Genomic DNA, 24,939 nt, shown 5'->3' with positions numbered 1-24,939 from the left:
GGCCCCCTAGTGACAAGGAAGCCATAGGCATGTGCATAGATCTGGCTCTGCCTGGCGCTAACCATTACTCCAGTCTCTAGCCTACACGTTTGATGAGAGAGGAATTGTATGCCCACTGCTTTGTGTACAGTAGATCAAGTGTTCACATTCTGACCCATGAAAGAACCCAACAACGGATGTTTTTGAAAAGAGAACCAAAAATGTTTCAAAGACGATATTTTACACCAAAGATGAGATTGAGGTTCTGGTTTGCTTTCCTCTGCAGGCCGAAGCGGTTCAGAGTGTATACGCTCATGTACAGTGCATACTGTATGTCCTGATTTGTCCTGTTTAAAAATATGCATAGATAATATATCTCCGTATGTTTGGCAGGCATGAGGAGGAGCTAACATGTCAAAATATATTGGTGCCTGCAGGACTTGATCAAACTCCAGAAGCCTCTTAGCTTTTTTCCATCATATGGTGCCTCAGAGGGGCATCAGTGAGTGTGTGTGTGTGCGAGTGTGTGTACGTGTCGTCTGTTGATCCACTTCTGCATTTGTTACAGTGAGAGTGAACAGGCTCTAGTCTGTGTTCTTATTTTCCCTTTTTATTATTATGATCATCCTTTGCAGATTTGCTTCAGCCGCACTATAATATTTGTGTGTTGCAGAGGTAAAACGAGAACATTGATTTCAGTTAGCGCTTAGCCACTAGTCTCTAGTCCTGCAACCCCGGCAGTTTGTATAAAACAAGATGAATGTGATGGGAAACTGTAACATAATTACTAATGACAAATCACATTCCCTGGATTTCTAGCTCAGCAGTATTACGCACATACACAGACACTTTGTGCATTCACGGGAGGAAGTGGATCATACTGGGACTGCTTTAAGATAAATGCTGATTGGATTAATGGTGAGAGATTGTGCAGTTGGATACAGATTCACTGAGGCAGAGATCCGTCAATTTGGCTGCATTGTGCTGGCATGCTGCTCCAAATAAAGTCAATTACCGGGAAGTTACTCCAAGAGTTCATGCTCTTTCCCTCTGTTGACATCACAAACTTGTGAGTCACTGTTCTAGTAAAAGTGGCCTGATAAACTAGAACAGTGACTAAGTTTACAGTGAAACCATTACACCATTTCTTCAGAATATGAGAATATTTAGAATTTGATACGGGTCATGTGAACAGCATATTCTGAAGAAGAAGGAGAAGAAGAAGAAGAAGAAGAAGAAGAAGAAGAAGAAGAATACGAAGAAGAAGAAGAAGAAGAAGAAGAAGAAGAAGAAGAAGAAGAAGAAGAAGAAGAAGGCGGCAATGGAGAGATGTCAGAGCTGCCCCTGACAGGCGCCCCGAGCAGTTGGGGGTTTGGTGCCTTGCTCAAGGGGACGTTGGCAGTGCCCAAGAGGCAAACTGGCATCTCTCCAGCTACCAGTTTACACTCAGTACTTGGTCCATGTTGGGGCTTGAACCGGCGACCCTCCAGTTCCCAAGCCAAGTCCCCATATTCTGTTGTTCTATTTGGATTTAGGCTTTATTCTGAATGGAGCATTTTCCAATTAAGACATGTGGGATATGCCGATATTATTTAGGTTGATGACCAGCTCTGTGTGTTGTACACAAACCAACTAGCCGACAGTTTACAGAGATGCACACCCAAAAAAAAGCACACATTTCTGGTCGGAAGGAGAAACACACCTACTTTTAAACATTATGAAAGACTTGGATATCAACAGTTTTTTGGATATGCACAAATATTGCAACTCAGACTATTTAAGAAGGTGGTTGAAGGAATGAAAGAGGGAGGCTGTGTTCGCACGGTCGAACAAGACCGCCATCGGTTACATTAATCGGAGTATGCACAGCTACATGTAAACGGGAATAGTAGTGAATTATTCATTGCCAATAGCCACTTTTTCGGAATAAAGGCCTTTGCACACCAAGTCTGTATATTTTATCCAAAATTGGCGCACGTTTAAAAATAAATACAACCTCATGTTGTGTCGATCCTGTTTACATACTGACTCCGAAACTTTGGTCTGTCATTAAAGTGTTCGGAACAGGTTCGATTTTCGGTGTTTTTCGCGTCCGTCAAAAGCCAAGACCCACTCAGAGTCCGTCCATGCAAACGTCATCATCCAAAATGGCATGATAAACATTCAGTTCGTCTCCCAGCACAAAGCACTTTACAGACCGGAAGAAAACAAGCAGTCAGAGCTGATCTGGGATCTGCTGTGTATGAGAGCCGGCTGTTAATCACTCGCAAACTCCGACCAAACGGTCAAACTAGGCAGCGCCGATCAAATATGTATCAATATTAGGTTACATTAATGCCTATTTCTCCCCTCAAATGTTTTCTAAATCATCTTGTAGTGCACGGTTTAGCTGTAAAATGAAAAAAGTTTGTGACCCGGCAGCCATGTTGAGATCAGGTTGAGATGGCTTGAAGGAACGCCAAGTTCCGGTCACATCACCGGAGCACAGCCAATAGGAACTCTCTCTTTCTGAAATGACCTGGGATTGGTCAAAGTCTCCCGTCACTGAAAACAGAGCCATGAGGAGGAGCAGAAGTCTACTTATCTCTCAGAACACTTGAATTACAATATGCTGAAAGGTTGTTATGGAATTTTTGCCCAATGATGCCAAAAATATACCGCCTACTGCCACTTTAAGGGCAAAAAACGGAACATTTTGTGCACGTAAACGTAGTCACTGACTCATACAAGACACAGCCATTTACTACATATCCTCATGAAGCGCACATGCGTGGTTTGAATGTAGAAGTATGAAGTGAGCTAATGGGTTCAGGTAACAGTAAGACCACATCCCCTCTTTTTGTTCCACTCTATATCTTCTGCTTGGTGTTATTTAGGTCAACCCACACTGAGCGGAACTGGCACTAAGCTTCTCTGGTGAAGTTCCCAACAGCAACTATCATGCAAATCCACTCAACAGTTTTAATAAGAGATGTCCAACATGATATAAGGATGTTGCGGGGTTGATTGAAGCAAGGCTGATGTTGCTGGTCATTGCTTAAGACGTACAAGATGGCAACATCAATGATGGGTATTGTGGTCATTGTGATGTTTCTTGCAGACAGACGGAAATGCGTGCAGAAACTCGTGGCTTCCTCTTTACATGAAGTCTGTGCTGTTTGTTGAACTCCCAGCCCGTTTGTACCCTTTTGTTTGGCAAACAAATGCATCAAAAAATTACAACCCATGACTAACAACGCAGTGGATAATGACTGAAAATGGGACAGCATGAATTATTACGCACAGAAGGCAGGAAGCAACCAATTATTTCTTATAATATTTCTTAAATAAGTTGTATCTTTCTCAGTTCCCCCTCCCCCGTCGTCATAGATTAACATTCTAATAGTTGGCTTCGTTGGAATGAAAGCCCCTTGATGTGTGGTAGGAAAATCACCCTCATTAAGTCACCATGGCAGATAATCAGTTTGGGTCAGATCAGGTGGAAAAGTGTGCTTACACCAGAGCAGGCATTAACCTTCTTGCGTTCAGTACATGGGTATTGTTTCTCAAGAAGGAGGAGGAATAAAAGGGGGAACATGTTGGTCATGAGTTGAACATCTTGTGAAGATGAGGATCTCTTTTAAATAGTTGTTTTTATTTCTGCCCTATCTTGGGTTACTATGCCTGAGGAGATGCTGTTTTAAACGGTTGACCCTCCCTGCTCCAGTTCATTTTTACTAACGTCTCCTCCAATCTGCTGGGTAGAAACAATATTGTGGCTCTTACAACTTTTACACACAATTGTGTTCAAGAATAATTTTTTTTTTTTTTATTTAACCTTTATTTAACCAGGTAGTACTCATTGAGATTAAGAATCTCTTGGCCAAGACAGCAGCATTTAAATATACATTAAAGTTTCAGACGCCACAACATAAAACAATTACAAAATAAATACATAGCATAATATCATACAAAACACATTAAAATCAAGTGTCTGAAGCAAACGTTAAAGTGAAAATATTCATAAACACAGACAGCTCCTGATTTACTCTGCTTCTAGGTCTTTCATGAATGAAAAATGGTTTAACTCTCTTGTCTTTTTCCCATCTGTCCGCAGTGAATGAGTATGTGTTCATGGTCCAAGCCAGAGGGATCCAAATCAGAGAGAACGTGAAGAACATTGGGGCTCAGGTTCTTGAGCAGGTGGTGAGAGGGGCTTACAGCAACAATGGCACAGGTAAGAACATACACATTGATGCACCGAGGTGTATTTGAAATGCTTAGCTGTATTTTTATGCAGTTATGTGGACGTGAATACAGCCTCCACCCTAGTTAAATACAGAAAGTAAAGAAAAGGAGCTGGCGTAGTGTTACTGTAAGTGCACACATGTGTAAAGAGTAGGCCTGTCACGATAACTCATTTTGTTGGACGAAATGTTGTCCCAGAAATAATTGCGATTAAGACCATTTTATGCCAATGATATAATGATGATATAATTGCATAATAATGCAAGTACAAGTAAAAGAGCAATGAACTTAATTCTTAAAGGTACAGTGTGTAGGATTTGGCAGCATCTAGTGGTGTGGTTGCAGACTGCAACCAACTGAGTACCCCTACGCTCACTCCTCCCTTTCCAAGACTGCGGTAACGTGAACCTCTGAGTGTAAAACCGTGGTAACGCCATTCGCCTCACTCAGTGGCCATCCTTACGATAATAACACTACTTTAGGAGTAACGGAAGTCAGGCGGCTGCGGTATCACGGTTTTGCATTCTGCGGCTCACGTTACTGCAATTTCACAAGCGTGTTGGAGAACTACGGTGGCCTTCAGGAAAATTTAAAAATGTGAAAGGCTCTCGTTAGAAACAGAGTTTGGTTTGTCCGTTCTGGGCTACTGTAGAATCATGGCGGAGCAACATGGCGGACTCCGTGAAGAGGACCCACTCCCTATGTAGATATGAAGGACTCATTCTGAGCTAACGAAAACACAACGATTCGTAGTTTCAGGCGATTATACACTAATGAAAACATAGTTAGGAATATTATATTTTCTGCAAATAGATCTACCGAAATGTTTCACACTGTTCCTTTAAATATATTCAGACATTGGAATTGGAATGTGAAAAAAATATTAAAATATCCTAAACAAATTAAACCACACAACAAAAACAAATAAAATGGACTATTGGTCTCTGTTAACAAAAAAATTGCAATGTCTGCACAATGCTGAAGTCTTATAAAGGTAGGGTAAACCTTGCTGTTCATACTGGCATCACGTTGGCTAAATAGTTGGTGACACTCTTATAAAATCAAACACACATGTAAACACAACGGGCAATATCGAGGTCAGCAAAATTGATTGCGGTCACGGCCATTATATTATACGATAAGTCGATATACTGTAGTAATTATTGTGACAGGCCGAGTGTAGAGTGGTGCAGTGATGATGTATTTTTGTAAGCCAACCAGGAAGTTAGCATCGCCCTGGTTCCCTCGACAAAAAGCCAATGGGATTTTTTCATTGGATTTTGGATTATTGCAGAAAATAAGCTCACGTAAACACACGTTTATGATACTTAACACGTTTTGTTCAGCAAGATAATCTTCACAAATGAACACCACTTTTATGATTTTTGAAGCGTGAATGCAATCGACAGAAGTAAAAAGCTAACGTTAGGCTATAAACAAACTACACCACGGTCACATGACTTCACGTCACCACCACTAACCCATAAGCGGACTAGTGTTCGGCGTGATAACGTTTAGTAGTCTCATTTAGTCACTTGTTAACAATCGTCTTTTTTAAGACACTTAAAAGCTTCAAAATTCATATGTGGTATTTTTACTGATATATTTAATGTTGTAGAACAAAATTTAAAAATCTCTTCAGCTCGTGTTAACCACAATTCAGGCATATTATTATTTTATATATTATTTCAGGCATCCAACTAAAAACACATTAAAAAAAAACATTGACTTCCAGACGAGGGAATCGAAAGTGCTAAAATGCTAACTCATTACCGGGATTTAGGACTCAATCCTGCAGCAATCTATAATGTTAATATAATAGCATAATAATGCAAGTAAACCCTTTTAAACTTAGTTCTTAAAGATATTCAGACTTAGTGTTATAATGGTAGGGTAAACCCTGCTGTTTATTTTGGCATCATGTCGGCTAAAATGTTGACATTCTTATGTAAACACAACGGGCAATATCAAGGTCAACAAAAATGATATGATAAGACGTTAATGTAATTATTGTGACAGGCCTAGTATAGAGCACTTAGCTTAGGCGGCAGTGAAAGAAGTGAAAAGATAAAAAGCATTGATACAAAACAATAGACCACACAGCCAGATAAAGACTGGATTGAGATGTTTCTGATTGTGATGTTGTTACTCCAGATTATGCCTATGACTACAACGTGAGCGCGAGTGATGCTCCTCCCACCACATACCTCCCAGACGGCTTCACCTACCTCCCCACTCAGGTTTGCCCGGAGAGGCTGCTCTCCATGAGTAAGTACTGTGTTAAAGTTTGGATTTAATGCTTTGATTCGGTCCTGGCTGATTATTCTATAATATAATGTAAAGCAGCCAAATGAGAAAAAATGTCTCCCAGTCCCTTTAGTCGACCTTTACGTGAAACAGTAGCTCTTCAGGTTTCCCTGGCCTTGTTTAATGTTCCCTTAAGCGATCTTTCATTGCACTTCTGTACATATTTGTTCTAATAATGAGTAGTGAAATGGTTGAGAGCTTGCGTTTTATTTCAGCTTTGATTGACGATCCATGCAAATATGTTCTACTGGCACAGAATAGCTTAACCCATAGATTTATGCCCCCAGATTGCTCAACTGTTAAAGGCTTTGTTGTTCTTTTTTCCCCTCCTCCCTCCTTCTCCATACCATTTTACATTGTCATTAATGTTTTCCTCATCTTAATCCCTTCCTGTCCCTCATTCCTTACTTTACTATTTCATCCTATTCACATGCACATCATGGCTTTCTCTCTATTTATTCCTCACTCTCATTGCTTTTTTCTGATTTGTACAATCTGACTCTTCCTCTTCTTTCTGCCCCCCCCCTCTCTTCCCCCTCCACAGAGGGCAAGCTGGAGTTGAATATGAGCGAAGTGTCTTTGGAGGAAGTGGAGAGATCCTTGCTGGAGGGAGAGCCTAACATGGCCCCAGGAGGCTACTGGAAGCCCAAAGACTGTTTACCTCGCTGGAAGGTAAGTGTGGATGTGACAAATCAAAAGGGCTGTTCACTGAAAAGCACCATCGAATACACACACGGCTGACCGGAGAAACACAATACAGATGCTCCCATTGAAGGCACGATGGGTGAATGGTTTTAGTAGGAAAATGATTTAGATCTCAACCCAGCTGAACAAACACATTCTCACTCCCAACTGGTCAAATACCAAAGTTTGGTCAGTGGCTCTAAGCTTTGAACTGTGACGCTCTAGATAGAGTTTTGGACGTGAAAACATCCAATACGGAATAACCTTCCGTTTTCACAGGAAGTTAGGTTTCGGCAACACAACTACTTTGTTAGTGGTTTCCAAAGTGGGGTCCGTCTGGAGACCCTCAGGGGTCCTTGAGGGGGTCCCAGGGGGTCCCCAGCAAAAATGGGGAATCATTTATTTTCACTGTAATTCCATCCATAACTAACACAATGGCAGAATGTATGACTATTTTGGTATTGGATTTCATACTTTCTGTAATAAAACATCTAAAAGCAAATCAAAAATCAAAATCTTATCGAATTTTGTGTCTAATTTGTGTCAGTTTTGGGGGCCTTGATGTGAAAAGGTTTGGGAACCACTGGGTTAGGAAACGAGGTTGTGGTTGATGTTAACTTGACCGAGTGCCTAATGTGACTCGTGGGACTAACAATGCTAGCGAATCACGTGACTAACGACTGACGTAACAAAGTAAGTAAATGTTTACTTTTAGCTTCACATAGCTTGAGCGTCAAACAGCGGTCTCCTGGTTCAACGTCCCATGTTTGCTTGACCCATACACCATCCCTCCCACCCGCCCTAAGAGGACTATCACTCTCTTTGATATTACATCAGTTGCTCTGACCGTCTAATAAGGCCGCGGGTGAGTTTACATTAGAGTTTGTTAAAAATCCGATGCGTCGCATACAGACAGGTGCCTCCGTGCGTCAGTATCCGATGCCGAGGGGCAATGCCCAATCTGCGGTATTTGTTGAGTTGGGAGTGAGAAGGGGTTGACTGAACATCTACGGGAGATTTTTGAGCAGTGTGTTAGACATGATCTCATCAAAACCCCAAATAGAAGACGTTTGAAGCATTCACAATCCAGTCATACAGTGCACAGTATCTGGCATGTCTGACACACCAGTATGTACGTTCAAATGTAAACAATGTACACCTCACGTCACTACAGTGTAAGTTCAAAGTACAAGAAGCAGTAGGGTTTCATTCTTGAACTAGCCTCCTCTACTATGTGCTCTCTTTTTTTTTTAATCACTCTTTTTTTGTCCAACAGAGCAATCTTGCCTGCCATCTGTGTGTCTGTCTCACATTCATTCGCCCTGAGGGACTGTGAATGTTCTGACAACAAAATCTCTGCCTCTCTCTCTCTCTCTCTCTTTCTCTCTCATTAGCCAGCAATCTTTCTCTCATCTACCTTTATAGTTTCTCTCTTAGCCACTCGTTGTTTTCCATTTCCATTGCTTTTTGTGGCTTCCTGTGACAGTTTGCTTTTTATTGAGCCTCAAAAGAAACTTAAAAACGGGCCTGTCTGTCATAGCTACCACTCTATGTGGGGAAATAAACACCTTTTATAGATATTTAGCACCTCAGTGCTGCTGTGATTGATGCATGCCAGATCTTATTTTGGAAAATGAGATTTCAAGAACCTGTCACTGTTTTGTCATGAGTCGTCATGGTAATTGGTGGTGGTTTTTGGTGACGTCTTCACCCACACTTTCCCATTTACCTACTGCTGAAAGATCACAGCTCTCAGAAACACTTTGTGCAAATAGCATGTTTTACTGTCGCGCAGATCAGGCTGCTCTGTGCCTCCCCATACATTTATATGCATCTATGTGTGTTTGTACATGCATGCCATCTCATATCTATTGTATTCTAATCAAATTTTGTGTGTCCCCTAGGTGGCAATCCTAGTCCCGTTCAGGAACCGACATGAACACTTACCCATTCTCCTGAGACACCTGGTGCCAGTGCTGAGAAAACAGAGACTCCAGTTTGCCTTTTATTTCATAGAGCAGGTATGCACACACCTAGTCACTGTCATAGGCCAACCCGATCTCAAGATAAGGTGTATATATGGCACGGCATTACAAGGACATTCCACGTGTCACAAGGACATATTTTAGGCTATTAACGTGTCATTTGTACGACACGTAACAAAACTACGATGACATCCGCCATTAAGTTGAGGTAACAAAACCACTTTGTTAGGTTTAGAAAAAACATCATGGTTGGGAATAAAATAAGTAAACTAAGTAAAATATGTATGAAAACAACAAAACGTAAGTACGGAAAACACATCAATACAAAACATATCACAAACGTCAATAACGTGACTAACAAAACAAAACACAGGTCTCCTGGTTGAAAGTCCTGTGTTTGTTGGACCCATCAACAATAGCTTTGAGCGTAGCATTTTTACGTGGATGCGTTTACATTGCATTCAGTACAGGTACAGACTACATGGCATACAAATGACACGACCAAAGCAAGAAAGGTGTTGTTATTGCACGCTAAATGCCGTGCACATTATCGTCATTCATACGCCTTTTTGGGCACATGGGCTAAGTTCAAATAATTGCAGGAAGTGAGTCTCCTTCTCAGGTGGTGATAATGTCTGTTTTACAGCAGACAGTGGGTGGAACTGGGTGAACATAACAAGCTTTTGCATAACAACCTACAAAAACAGTGCTTCTTTTTTTTATTCCAAAGGGGGGCACGGAGCCATTTAACCGAGCCATGTTGTTCAACGTGGGCTACAAGGAGGCCATGAAGGACCTGGACTGGGACTGCCTGGTCTTCCACGACGTGGACCACCTCATGGAGAACGACAGAAATTACTACGGCTGCACAGACATGCCCCGACACTTTGCGGTCAAACTCGACAAGTACTCCTACATGTGAGTCCTGATTCTGTCTCTGTGGGCATATATACAGTAAATGTATTCCTCACTTAATACGAGTTTAATGTGTGTAATTGTCCCTCCAAGGCTTCCGTATAATGAGTTCTTCGGCGGGGTCAGTGGCCTAACGGTGAAGCAGTTCCAAAAGATTAATGGATTTCCTAATGCATTCTGGGGCTGGGGAGGCGAGGACGATGACCTCTGGAACAGGTGAGGGGAACGCACACTCGGTATCGTTGACATTAGGTGTACTCGAGAGATGGGTTAGGTCAGTTGGCACACAGCAGGCTTTTGTATTAGCTTTTGTGTTTTTTTTCCTCCTCCATTTGCCTTTGCCGCACAGCGTTGTTGTCCCTCCCCCCACTTACACAGTTCACAGGCAGCTGTACACACTCAGTGCTCTCAGCATACAGTATACAGTGCCAATTCTGACTGATCGCTTCTGTATGCAATGATCCCTTTTGTGTGTCGTTACTGTAAAACCATTACCTCTTTGTATATGTCTATATCACGTTACTCAAGGTGTTTATATGATAGTATGGCTATCAGAGGAATAGTATGTGAAAATATAACAATGTGAGTCACCACTGCGATACTTGTTCTGCCTGCCTGTGTACATTATGGATTAATGATCACCACATCCGTTTGTGCAGGGTGCGGTATGCCAATCACACAGTAAGCAGACCACACGGAGAGCAGGGACGCTACAAGTCAATTCCACATCACCATCGCGGGGAAGTCCAGTTCCTAGGAAGGTTAGTGTCTACACATGCACCGCTCAGTCACACATACGCTTTGGTTAAAAGTGGAAGCTGATCATTTGAATGAGGCTCAGGCTCATGTGGTGTAAGCCGGTCACATGAAAAGCCAGAGCAGCAGTGACTTTGAGAGAATTTCAACTCTTTTAAAGACTTTGCATGTGATTTGCTTGTATGCTTCGGGCCCGAATTCCAATCAGCCTCTTTCCGCATTTTCAAAGTTACTTGAGACAGCCCAAGGAATAAAGGTCTCTTTTTCTCTATAAATAATTTCTCCTTTTCAAAATAAATGTCTTTGTAAATCTTTTATGAAATGGTCCTCTTGGAATGGTATTCTTGTGTATTCATGCTAACAACACTGCGGTGATCTGCTGATGGATCATTTCCTTGGAATGTAACTGCCACTTTCTGTCTAAACCACAGAGAGTGACGCTCTCAATGTCAGGAAATGTAACCATTTAAAGCTTAAGTAGGCAGAATGTTTTTGGCGTCACTGAGCAAAAAATCCTTAATAACTTTTCAGCATATTGTAATTCAAGTGTTCTGAGAGAAAACTAGACGTCTGCACCTCCTCGTGGCTCTGTTTTCAGGCTTTAATAAATCTAGCCCGTGACGGGAGACTTTGGCCACTCACAGGTCATTTCAGAGAGAGAGCGTTCCTATTGGCTGTGCTCCTGCTGGTGGGCGGTGCTTGGTATTTCCTCAACTGATCTCAACATGGCTGCTGAGTAACAAACTTCCTAATTTTACAGCTAAATAGTACACTACAAGGTGTTTCTGAAAACATTTGAGACGAGAAATAGGCATTACAGTTACAGAATATTGATTCATATTTTATCAGCGCTGCCTAGTTTGACCGTTTGATCGGAGTTCGCGAGTGATTGACAGCTGCTCAGAGACGGCAAGGCTCCAGATCAGCTCTGATTGGTTGTTTTGCTCCGGTCTGTGAAAGCTTACAGATGTCTTTATGAGCACCAGAGGACATAGAAGTGCATGATTTTTTTTCAGATTACCTGTCTCATGCAGCACTGTCAGGATATAGTGACCATTTCATAAAAATAATGTTTTTTAAATCATATTTGCTTCATTTCTACGCACTGCAGCTTTAATAACATGGCGTGGGATGATGAAACCTGTCCCTCTAAATATTATCTCATCATTTATTAACACTCAATGTGCCACTCAATGTAACTTGTCTAACCAGATTGACCTTTCTTTTGTATTGCACTGGGTGCAGAGCATACTGTTTTTTTTTATCTCTCCTCGCCTCATTGATTTACTGCTTGTTTGTTCTTGCAGGTATAGTCTACTACGCCACTCAAAGGAGAGACAGAGAGTGGATGGTCTTAACAACCTAAACTACTCCCCCCTAGTGTCCAGGAGGCCTCTCTACACCAACATCACAGTCACCTTGAGCAGAAAGCTTGCACCCATAGCCGACTACTGACGTAGGAACAGCTGGACTGCAAAAAAACACCTGGGAATCAAAGTCCTCTGGGACATCAGCCATATCTCACCAGTTGCAGCACTGCTTAGGACTTTTTAGTTGATCGATTCTTTGCTTTTTTTTTTTTTTTTTTGTTTGTATGCAAAAAAAAAAAAGGAGACTCAAATAAGTATGTTGGATAAATCATATAAAGAAATTAAGGATAAATGCTGCACTTGCTTGTGCCACAGTCCATCACTCCTCTCATCTGGGCTTATCTAGTCTTCGGTCTCCACATGCCTTTTGCACCATTTTGGCCTTCAGCATCCATTCATTCATTCATTCATTTCCTTACTCAGTCAAACAATTAGCTCAGCCCTCACTATTGTGCTTGTTTATTCAAATAAGCCACGCATTCAAGTTCACACACGTGCACGCACGCAACAGTTTGACTTACATGTGCTGACCTGGTCCCTGAGGCTTTGATTTTTTTTTTTTTACTTTGCTCTTGCACTTCTTATTTTCATAAATGCAGTAAAAGCATGTGAAAACATTTGCATGCACACCACGACCACACGCAGCGACTTTTAACTGAGTGGACTCTTGCAGCTGGTTCTGCAGAAGGTTTGCCAAAATCTACAAGTGAAGAGAGCAAGAGAAAATGATCTATAAAAGAGTGAGTGTTTTCAGTCATGTATACCGTATGTGAAATAGTCTATCCTAACTTTAGAGAATATTAAAACCTTAATCATCTCTCACCACAACTATGTTTTGTCCTGTGAACCCTACCATTTAAAAAAAAAAAAGACTGTGATGTTTGTGTTTGCATAGTTGCATTTGGATGTTCTGGCTAGCTGCGAGTGGCTGTATGTCGGAGAGCGATGCTCATCCTGTTAGCAATAAGCTGTAATATCAGACAGCAGAACATAGACCTGACTTCCTCACTATACAGATGCAATAGCACGGGTGCTAGCATACCCTTATTGGACGACAGAAAAAGGAGTGACTGCGTATGCAAACTTCACATTCAACACACCTTTGCCTAAGCAAACATGCCTCCCTTTTCAGAACCTGTGTGTGTGTGTGTCTGCGTGTGTGTATATAAGTGAGGGAGAGCTATGCAAATGGCCTGTATGTATCCTGTTGTCAGTCTAAGGTCGTCAGGGTGACCTCCAGGAGAATTCACCCCTGAATATGTGGACCGACTGACTTTTAGACCTCACTTTGTGTGCGGTATGCGAGTCCAGGCCAGGGAGAGATAAACGTTTTATTTTTAGATCCCACATCCTTAATGTTTACTCACCTTCATATTTTTTTTTTTTTTTTTTACGGGAGAGAATCGGAGGTAGAGAATACTTGATTGCTGTCACTGTCACTTGTGTTTACAGAAGCTTTTGCTTTGTTATTTTGTTCAGATTGTCTAGTGTTTGTAATACTGTTAGCCAGTTCTCCTCCACTGTGGGTGCTGTGAGAACTGTATCTCTTCAACAACCAATCTATCTATGGCTGCCTTTATTTTTTTAACTAACACTTCTTTATGTAGATGTGGAAAGGGGAAAAGCAGATGCTTATTTTAGACGTTCGGGGCGATAAACCACTGATTAGCTTTCTTAGCTTCTGGCCAGCGAGTTTGTTTGCGTAGATCAAAACTTCAGGATGTTGGTCTAAGGAAAATTTCCGGTTGGGCGGCATGCAGCCTGACACTGCTTTGACGCAGATTGACAGCACTCTAGCAGTACACAGCAGTTGCTAAAAATGTCCCTTCTCTGATTTGTTCTCTGATTTGTGTGTTTTGACAGTGTTGATTTTGAGTAAAATATCCCAATACTGTAAATGTAGTTCCTTTTAAAAAAAAAACACACAGACACTCTGTCCTCACCGTCTGTCCTCTAGTCATGCAGCTACTTCATTTCACACAAATCGCCTTGTATGCATTTCTTAAGATGTATCTTTTTGGGGGGGAAATGTGGTTGTTGTGTTCCCACAATGAAATAAGAAGTAAAGAGGCTGGACCTCATTTTATTTATTTGATCTTTTATGAATTACTTTCTGTAATTGTTTTTTTTTTTTTTCTTTGCGGTTGACGTGATGATGTAGTAGGTGACATATGACAGACCGTGTTAGATGCACTGAAACTCATAGTAATGTGTATTTATGTGGCATTGTGAGGTTCAGGTCTGTGTAAACGGGGGAGACGTTCCATTTCGTTTCGACGCAGACTATCCTCTGAATGAATGAACTGGTTTGGATGAAATGGAACGGGAACCCGTAGCCTGGTGTGTATTAATCTGCTGAACAGACACGTTGGAGGAAGGCCATTTTGTGTGACAACCACAGGAAGAGCAAAACGCCTAATCGAAAAAAATGCTAGTGGTCGCCGTCTTTCACTGGGAAACCTCCTTTATATATATTAATTGATAATCAATGGTGCTGACCCTTCCAGAGCTCCCTTTTGAGGGACTTTCTACTTGCTTATTGGAGCCAATCTTAACATCATAAAGGCAAAACATCCCTCCGACCTGCGTATAAGTGGCGTGGATATCCAGTGTTTTTACATCCGTACATTTGTAAACCTGCTGCCTTTTCATCCTGCCAGCCAGGTGAAGCTAATGCTAAGCTTATGTTTACCTCCTAGCCAATCACTCAGGAGGAGCCCAGTGGAAGTCGTGAACAGTAGCAGCATTTGTGTTAAGTTTTCCTTTCCGCGTGTGTTTGAGTTAAATGGCTAAACCTCTCAGGAGGTCTAACTGACCTCCTATTAGATTTTGAGGTGTTTTTTTTTTGTCATTTTTTTTTCCAGCACTGATGTGAAAATGATTTATAGCGACCTGGTTGTTAACAACTCACAGGTTGTTTTTTTTCTAGTTCTTGACACTTACATGATACACTGTATATTATCTTTTATTTTTTTTGTCATTGCTTTAAATTAAAAGCTAGATGGACATAAAGCAAAAGCCAAATGGTTTTAGTTTGAGCGTTCAGGTGAAGAATCAGACCCGGAGCGACTTCTCAGTATAAAAGAGGATCTCTGGGTGACGTAGACGTTATTAGAGTCAGTATTAGGCTCGATATTCCTCAAGAACAAGCAGCTTCATCAGCCAATAATCAACAAGATGGGTTTTTTCTGACTACTAGACAGCTTTGTCCACCATGACTTAACAGGGGCAAATCAGTCAGCGCTCTCTTGCTTTTTATTTAAAACAGGAAATGGATTGTTTTCAGTTTGTGATAAGAGCATGCTGGCTAGTCTTTGTCCCTGTTATATATAAATATATACCGTATATGGTCTCAATCCAGACCAAGACCAAGCCTGCTGCTCACTAAAGAGGCTTCATCGTACCATAAGCTCACCTGCTCTCATCCATTCTGTACCAGTTTAAATGAAGGGACCTTTTTTTGGGCATCTGACAAGACTGGCAGCCTTAAAGCTTCTTAATTTATTGCAGTGTTTTTTCACTTTTTTTGTTTTTTTTTATAAGCAAAAATATTTAAATTGAAAAAAAAGTGCATATCAAGAAAAACGATCATTGTAAATATTGTTGTGTGTAGTGTTTTAGAAATTCTATAAGGTCTTAAATCACTACAGATGCTAGCATAAAGAACAAGGCTTTGGAGGGATTCGGCTGCGGGTTTATCTGGTGCCATTTGTGAAGCTTACACAGCGACATCAATGTTTTTACATCACTGCTTCCCAGCACAGCCTCTTTTTTTTTATAAATTAAAAATATCCTTATCCCATGAATTTTAAGATTCCTCTCACAATCTGAGGTGTTGTGCATTCCCGAGGCCTCCCGTTACTTAACATGCTGCAGCAGTAGAAGAGACACATCATGGCAGACGTATAGGCAACACACTTCACATGAAGTTCAGTGTCCTTGTTTCTGCGTGTGATATCTCTTTGATAGCAGCAGCGGTCGGGGTAACGTGTAGGTCAGAGGAAAGCACAGCAGGATAGCGATGTGTCAGCCAAAAAACATCATACGCTTACAATGCAACGAAACACAGGCACCCAAACCAGCGACACAATCCACTCTCAAATCTACACCGATTTTCTTTTTGTTTTTGTATGAAAGCTAACTATTTCAAAAAAAAAAAAAGGATACAGATTGCTAAATTTAAAAATATATATCTTCTCTGATTGTAAGGAGAGCTGTTCTCCTTGAATTGAAGCCATTTGAAGCCACTTGTCAAAACTTGATGTCAGCCTTATGTGGATCTGTTTGTGTATCGGCATATTATCTTTTGATTATTGAAATTTGTATGATGGAGATTTTCTTTTATACCATCATTGTTATTGTCAAAGTACACCAATAAAATGAAACTTGTAAAGATACAGTACCCCGTCCCCCTGCCTGTGTTTTTTTTTTTTGAGGTCCATCTGCTTTCAGTGTGCTCGTCTGGAACCGCTGCCTCTGCCCAAGCATTTCCTCACAGTGTGGTCAGTGGCTCTATTTTCACTATTCTGAATAATAATGTGGTTATACTGCATGCTTTGAATACTGTACAGAGTGCAAACCGTAAAATGACATTTAGTTTACTCTTCATCTCTAAATTCAGGAGTCTCTGTCTGTCTGTCTGTCTGTCTGTCTGAATGTCCTTCACATATCTCGAGGACCGTTCATCCGATCTACTTCACACTTGGCGGGTGTATTGCCGGGGACCAAAGGGATTACAGTGTTGAATGTGGTACTATTTGACCAGATGGTGGCGCAATAACAATGAACTTTATGTCTTGGCCTGTAACTCACAGTATGAACTGTAACTTTCAGAAACAAAAATCTTTTTTTCTGGATTTCATGGGTCTAGACAGATCAGACCAGCACATACGGGTAAGAAAAGTCAACGCCACGTCCCCTTTTGGGGGATAGAAATACGAAGATCCCATAGACATATGTTTGTATTGTAATTTTGACAAATTCATATGCATTTATCTCTTGTTATACAAACGTTTGTTTTATACACATGTCTAATAATTATTTTGCGACCTTGCCTGAACCTGGTTCATTGCCGCCATGTCCCTTCAGTCTTCCCCCGTCCAACACAGTGGCCGGATGTTGCTTATCCAGACTTCTATACATATTTGATTGAAGCACATTAGGCTAACTGTTGTTTGTAAATAACCAACGTGTTAATAGCCAACTGTTTGATCTATAGGCTGAGATTTAGTTGGAGACAACAGTCTGATGATGCTTTAACGTTAATGCGTGACTGTATTTCTGCAGCAGCCTCACACTCAAACTAACGTTAGTCAGCCATGTTAGTCACTGTCACCAGCATCATTTAGCGATTTTCCACACTAACAGTGAATATTCACGTATCGTATGTGCCTCAAATCTCAGTGTGAAAGCCTCGGTTTACCCTCTACACAACAGCTTTTCAGCATTTTCTCTCATGTGACAGCGAGTTTCTTTCCCCCAAAAGGGAGCGCAGCCTCGGCGAATTTCACAATGCTGGTCTAGTCTATAGCTTGGAGCCATGAAGCCCCTCTATTATATATTTTCTAGGACACGGCAAGGGAACAAATTGGAGATCAGTGTTTTTTTAATTTATTGTTGGTACAGCCAACTACACAGCAACTCTTCGGCGTAGCGTTATTACTATTACCAGTTTGTTTAACGTAGAAGTTTGGAGACATGTTTCAACTTATTCTGTTTATGCTGTTCCCGTCTATGAGGGACTCAGGATTGTTCTCCCCCAAAAGGGGGCGTGGTCATGCGAGTCCACTCTGGATGACGTATTGCCGGTGTGATGTATATAAGCCACGCCCATTTACATTTTCCACCATTTTTAATTGTGTCCAATTCAGATTTTTTTTGCTACTCCTCGTCACCAAATTCGGTACAGAACATCTCTGGACCGAGCGGAAAGGTGCCTCGTTATTTTTTTGGAAGTTTTGATGTTGTATTAAAAAAAATGTCATGTCTCCAGAACGCTTTGTGCTATTGCGACCACATTTGGTGGACATATGAAGATATGATGTCTGAGTGACCAAGACAAATTTGGTACCATTTAGCCAATAGGTGGCGCTGTGGCAGCATCATCTAAACTAAAGGAAGCATTCTCTGTCTGTCTAGGTATGTATGTATGTAGGTATGTAGGTATGTAGATATGTATGACTGTCCTTTGCATATCTCGAGAACCATTCATCCAATCAACTTCACATTTGGCGGTTACAAGCGGCCATACCGTGGTTCTTAACAACGCTCCAAGCAGAACATCTGGGGGCCTAGCAATCGGCAACAAAAGACAACAAAAACTGGCCACAGTTGGAGCATGAGCTGCCAGTTAAAGGGCTCTACTGGGAGTACATATACTGTAGTTTCAAACGACTGCTGTCACTTTACTGCATGGCCTATAAGAAGTAATGACAGTAGGCAAGACTGGGTTAATTGAGTGTGTCCAAGAGGGTATTCTGCAAAAATTAAGACAATTTCTCTCATTAACTTCATATAACAACAGAAACTGTCCTCTAAAAATATCTATCCTTAACTAAGTTTCCTTACAGTCTGAAGACCAAATGCCTGCATGAGTACAGAGGGGCTCTGCACTGTAAGCACGGATATAGACAGCATCACGTCCCCTCTCAAACACTTTCGCCCAAACACAGGATTATTGTCTGCTTTTGGCTCTGACACCGGGGCTTGTGATCCACAGTCACCAACAAAATCCCAGCATCTCGGGACCAGATTCCTCTCTTTTTAGCACACTTCTTTTTATAGTCCCACTTTGCACTCTTATCATTGTGACACTTTGTGTGTATGTGTGCATGTGCACTTCCAGAGCCCCAGACAAAGATGATGCTTGTTGCGATTGTCAAGCCTGTCACCCAGAGGAAGAAAAACAGAAAAACAGAGTGCAGAATGAAATGCTTTGACGAGAGGTCACTTAAGATTCCCTGAATCAGAGCAGCTCCAGCCCTGTGGCATTTAGCACATTAACTCTGTATCTCCGCTAGTTAACAGAACGGACGGCCGATAATTTAATTATGCTCTCGGTAAAGGAAATGCTAAGTGGCAGTGGTGGAATATCTACATTGGAGTTTAAATGTATTCCACAGAATCGGTGCACCACTTCCCGCACTGTTTCTCCTCAGCAGAACTAAAGAAAAAAGGATGGCATGCAATGTGCTGCATTTGAAAGTGTGCTCCTCCATTTATCCCCACTGAAAATGCCCCTGCTTTCTGTCCTGCTGTGTAACAGTAGTTGCAGTGTGTGTGAGACGCTTGGCAGAGCTACAGAGCCCAGCTGGAGTAGCCACATCTTAATGGAGTCTGGGAAACACAAGGCTTTGGTATGCTAACACCAGTGTCACTTGGCTGTCAGACACACACAGAGGGCAGCTCTCTTAAGATCTCGAGAGTCGTCTCGGGACGTGTGAGCAACACACACGCCAGCCAGCGCGCACATACACATCCGTTATTAATGCATCTGCACGCAACTACGCAACCCCTTGAGTGTTGTGCCACTCAAAGGGCTTTGATGTCATTTGTGGCGCCTTTGCCTTTGTGTGCTGCTTGTGTGTCTGTGTCGGTGCATTTCTCCCTACAGAGTGTCTCAAACTGGAATCTGCATCAGGAAATAGCTGAATAACTAAATTTGTGGCTTTCAGTGGCTAGAAAAATCGTGTTGGAATCTTCACGCTTCCCCTGCGCTCCTGTCTTTATGTGTGTGTTCCTCCTCTGCACACAAGCTCAGCACTGAGACACAACCAGAGACATGCCCTTTAGCTTTCCACAATTTTTAGCTTTGTGCGTACCTTCTATATGATATATGTGCTGACATCATGCTTTCAAGGGCCCATGTTCTCATTTCTGGTTAAATCAAATGTTTGAGTAATACAGAACAGCAGTGCCTTATGGGATGCTGCATGCGTGTGTGTGTGTGTGTGTGTGTGTACATGTGCGCAGAGGTGGAAAGTGTAATAGAATATTGTACTTTAAATACTTTTACTCAACAAAAAGTAAAACTCATTGTGTAAAAAACTCTCAAGTTCTCAAGTTCTAAAAACTCTAAAGTAAAAAGTAGGTCAGTTAAAATGTTACCCTGAGTAAATGTTACTGCATTTTATGACAACAGTCAACATTCTTGCAGCTAATATTGCAGATTGATTTTTCTCCCCACATAAGTATGGTATTTACTGAGGATCGGGGCGATGGGGATGAACTCAGGATATATGTTATTTATTTTTTTCAAAGAAAACATCTCTCACATCCTTATATTTTTCACAGCACAGTAAGAAGTGAGATTCTTTCTCCACCTCTCTTGTACTTATCGTTCAACATACATACTGTACAACACACATCTTTTCGGACGCACTGAGCAGTAATTTATGTCGTCACTCCCTGACTCCAATTAGTCTCCCGTCCTAAATGCAGGACCTATAGGCTTAGAAATTCTTTTGTTCCGACTGCCATTGATTTCCTAAACAATGCCCTGTAATGTTGTACGTTGTAAGCTTTTGTATTTATTGCCTTTTACAGGCTATTTATTGTGTTTATTGTTGTTGTTGTTTGATGACTGTGTGGTAGTGCTGACTGTACAACAAATTGCCCCTAGGGGACAATAAAATGTTCCTTGACCTTGACCTTGACAGCCTCCTTGCCAGCTGGTTACGTGTAACCATGGTAACCTGTGCCAACCTCATGTGACCAAACAGAGGTTTGTGGGAATCAAATTCTGAATTGATTTTAAAATATATATTACGCTTAGTAAAGTGAAATCTTATATTTACAGTTAGTGACGTCACAGAGCTGTCCGTCATGAACGTTGTTGTCTGTAACGCATTACATTGTGGGATATTTATGCCACCGTAGTGTAAGGTTTTGCTATACTGTACTATTTCACCAGAAATAGTATGCAATTTGCATACTACTGCTTTTATACTAAAGTTTTGGACATACTAAAATATCTCACATACTGTTTTAGCGTACTAAATATAACGTTAGTATGGAATTTCAGACGCAATGTGTTGATGGTACTCACCTGACTGAAGGTCTGAAAGACCCGGAAGTCCACCACAATCTGGTCCAGGTTCAACTCCTCTGCTCCTTCATTCTCAAAGCTTAGCCAGTCCACTCGGCGTCTCTGGTCCCACTAGTCCATGAGCCAGGGGGTTGGTCGTGCCACTTTGGAGGGACCAAGTCTCATAGTGATTTTTTTAAAGGTCTATGTCCCTATTGTTGGAAAATGCATGATACCATTGCAGCAATGGTAGCTTTCTATGTGCTATCACTCCTTTTTTCATCCCTCTATCATTCAAATTTTTCCATATTTTTTCGCCATTTTACAAATAGATCCAGTATAAAAGAGGGAAACCAACACACAATATCATGGAGTTATATATCATTGTATAGCTTAGACTATAATCTATCCATCAGTCACATTGTCATGACACTGAGGTCAAGAGAATTTGACCTTTGACCTCTAATGCTGCAATTGGGCAAATTCTGAATGCCACAAAAAAAATTGACTTATAACTAACTTCATATTGATCGGATGTGCCCATGGATATAGTTCCAACATAAAGAGCACAAAAAAGAGATTTAAAATGATATATTATATGACTAACAACAATAACAACATTTCTTATGAGAATAAACGTAACTTTGTGCAGTTTGTATCTGATAGAATGTTCAGAACTTTGCATTGAACTCTGTTATTGGGATAGTTTGTAAATGGCTTTTTAAGCAGCAAAAACAAAATAATACAAAAACTCAAAAAACTTTCCCCAAGAAATTTACATATATATATATACACTGCGCTCCTCAAATTAAAAAACGTTTTGAGCTGAATGAGGCTCTATCATCACATCAGGGATTAAAAAGCAGTTTTCACACACCTTAATGAAGGTAGAAGCTCTTCAGTGGGTGTGTCAATTAGCCTTAAAATAGTTAATTAAGATAGATGCAACTTTTTTTAAAACCATGCCAAGGTAGAATAACGCTAATTATAACCACAACCCATATGCAATGATAGTGTTTGAAGTGCTAGCCCCATGGGTGTATTAGAAGAACGGCTAACCCGGCGGTCCATGAACGCAATCATTTATGACGTAACACTTCCGGATTGCTGTCTCGTCATTGGAGCTGGCGCCCTCCTGTGGCCGCAGACACACCTGCAGCTAATTTATCGCCTTTTTTTCTGTTCCATTATCACAGTTTATCAGGACTTTTCCATGTGACTTTTGTTTTTACTCTTTTTTATTTAGAGACAATGTGCTATCTCATGCATGTGCAAAAAAAAAAGCAGAAATTAAATTTCAATTCAATTCAATTTGCTTTATTGGCATGACTGTCAGGTGAACAATATTGCCTAAGCGTCAATTCAATAATAAATAAAAAGAACAAAATACAAACAAAAACATATATATATATTCATATATACGATTCATTAAGCAAATTACAATATATAGATATTTAAAAAGAACATGCATAAATAAAGAAGTAATTAATGTTTGTTGTGTCAATAAAACAAACAAACAAATAAAAAACAATTAATAACAATATATTGCAATATTAAAGGATAAATATAAAAGAAAAAAAAAAAGCATGAAGTAGAGGAGTAAATAAAAGGCAGAGTGTGAGTTACATCTATTGTGCGTTGTTGTGGTTGTCTCTTAGGCTGTGACATGCACTGACATATCCTACAGCTTCTATGGCGATGACACTATTTTCACCAAGTAGATGTTGTATTTTATTTTGGTCAGAGAGGTAATCAAAATCTTGGAGTTTACATTTAATTTTTGTAAAGATGTTTTTCCTAATTTCTTCATATGTGCTACATTGTAGCAGGAAATGTTGTTCTGGAGCATCTCTATTTTGTCTCATCATGCTCTCCTTTTCTGCTGTGTCTTTATAGGTCACCAGTAGGACAGTCCTCCCGAGGGACAGCAGAGCATTCAGCTGCTGTCCTGTCTGGCCCTATGGGGGTTTCAACTTGCACTGCTGCTGTTTGCCCTGTTGTAGCTTACTGTTTGTGTTTAAGCAGGGGCGGGTCTAGACATTTTATTGTTGGGGTCACCAGGCTGGGGCAAAGAGTCTGGTTTCCTAAAGCTGAAACGTGGCTATATACTTATTATCTCGAAACATATATTACATTTGGGTATTAATGTATTAAACATTATCCATTAACAGTATACACCTCTTTAATGTATCATTAAAAAAACAGGCATGTAGCGTTGGCAAAGTCAGTAATTGGCAGAACCATGCTCCTTTTGACAAAACAGTTTGGCCAGGGTTTTTTAATTGATGATATGATATACAGCACTTGTACCGGACCTGATAGTACTGACTTTATTAAAATGACACAGAACTGTTTTGACAGTCACAGTGGGGCTATACCTTTCTCTTAGTCTTAACTTAGCGTCCAATAACTTTCCACATTAAACGCTACACATATTAAACTTCAGTTTACTTACCTATGCCTTTATTTTCCTTTCCTGCACCAGCAAAATCGTCCAAAGAAAATTAGATGAAGATCCCCGTCCACCGACTTGTTAACTTTGGGTGCACTCTTTGATTCATGCTCCCATACCCAGTTGTTCTGGAAACAATTCATGGAATGGTTAAGAACCAAATCCACAGCAATGCCTACTATTGATCATAATAGTGTTATTTTTGGTGTTTTATTTGAAGACAAAAAATTGGACCTAATGATTAATGTTTTACAAATTTTAGCCAAATTCTTCATTTATAAGGCAAAATTCTTAAAGACCCCACCCATCTTCATATGCCAAAGATCTCTTTGTATTACTTGAAAACTATCTATAACCAATGATCGCTTAATCCCCCTATTTTAACTTTGTTTTTATTCATGTCGTGCTTTTTTAAAATGTATTTATGTATTTGTTTCATTTTATTGTCTGTGTAAATGTTTTATGTCTATTGTGATATCTGCTCAGTTTTGAGGATGATAACTTTGTTATTGTAATGATTTTTGCCTTACTGGTTGTAAATTCATTTTGTGAATAAAATAAAATAAATAAATAAATAGATAAATAAAAACTTTCCCTACTTACTCTGGTAACAACACGTCACTGGTACATTTGTTCCTCCCCAGTACGGAGTATTATGGCAGGCGCTCCACGACCACAACAAATGCAAATGTCATGCAGCATGCATACAATTAAATATAAAGAATCTGTTTTGTTTTAGTACAGGCCTGTGCATGTGTATCCGAGCAGGCTTGTATTTTCTCCAGCTCTTGTTGTGACTCCTGCCTGCTTTCCTGTCAGGATACGAGGGCCGAGGGACGAGGAGCTTGTGAACACATCTGCTTCCCATTCTCACATTCTTCATCCTCCTTGACACTGCCATGCTCCCTGTTTCAATGTCCATCCTTTGCTCTCCTGCCTGCCCTGCCCTTGTCACATCCCTGTCTATCAGAGTATCCCTCTTCAGCTACACTGGCTGTCGCAGCACATACTCTTCTCATCATCTCTGCTCATTTTTCCTCTCTGACGCCATCTCACTGCACTCTTATTTAAAAAAAAAAATCTCATTACAACTACTTTATTCCTCCCGTCTCATCATCATCTCACTATCATCCCTTAGCCAGTTTCTGTTCTCATCCATATTTCCCTGTGACCTCCACCCTCTCCATTCGCTCTGCATCGGCCCTCCAGCGTTCTTATTTTTATGTATAGCCGCTGGTT

General features: G+C 40.7%; 1 protein-coding gene across 1 annotated transcript in view; it reads left to right on the top strand.

Annotated features, from left to right (window-relative positions):
- The window catches only part of b4galt5 (UDP-Gal:betaGlcNAc beta 1,4- galactosyltransferase, polypeptide 5), a 41,661-nt gene extending 25,036 nt beyond the window's left edge, over positions 1 to 16,625 (top strand). The window contains exons 2-9 of the mRNA XM_037772487.1: positions 4,076 to 4,195; positions 6,361 to 6,474; positions 7,058 to 7,185; positions 9,102 to 9,218; positions 9,913 to 10,100; positions 10,191 to 10,313; positions 10,757 to 10,858; positions 12,161 to 16,625. Of these exons, the coding sequence (XP_037628415.1) occupies positions 4,076 to 4,195; positions 6,361 to 6,474; positions 7,058 to 7,185; positions 9,102 to 9,218; positions 9,913 to 10,100; positions 10,191 to 10,313; positions 10,757 to 10,858; positions 12,161 to 12,308 (1,040 nt within the window). The 3' untranslated portion in view covers positions 12,309 to 16,625. The remainder of the gene's footprint in view (positions 1 to 4,075; positions 4,196 to 6,360; positions 6,475 to 7,057; positions 7,186 to 9,101; positions 9,219 to 9,912; positions 10,101 to 10,190; positions 10,314 to 10,756; positions 10,859 to 12,160) is intronic.
- The last annotated feature ends 8,314 nt before the right edge of the window (positions 16,626 to 24,939 follow it).

This window comes from Sebastes umbrosus, chromosome 6, assembly GCF_015220745.1.
Source record: "Sebastes umbrosus isolate fSebUmb1 chromosome 6, fSebUmb1.pri, whole genome shotgun sequence".
NCBI lineage: Eukaryota > Metazoa > Chordata > Actinopteri > Perciformes > Sebastidae > Sebastes > Sebastes umbrosus.
The sequence above is the reverse complement of the archived record's forward strand: the minus strand, read 5'-3'. Positions and strand labels throughout refer to the sequence as shown.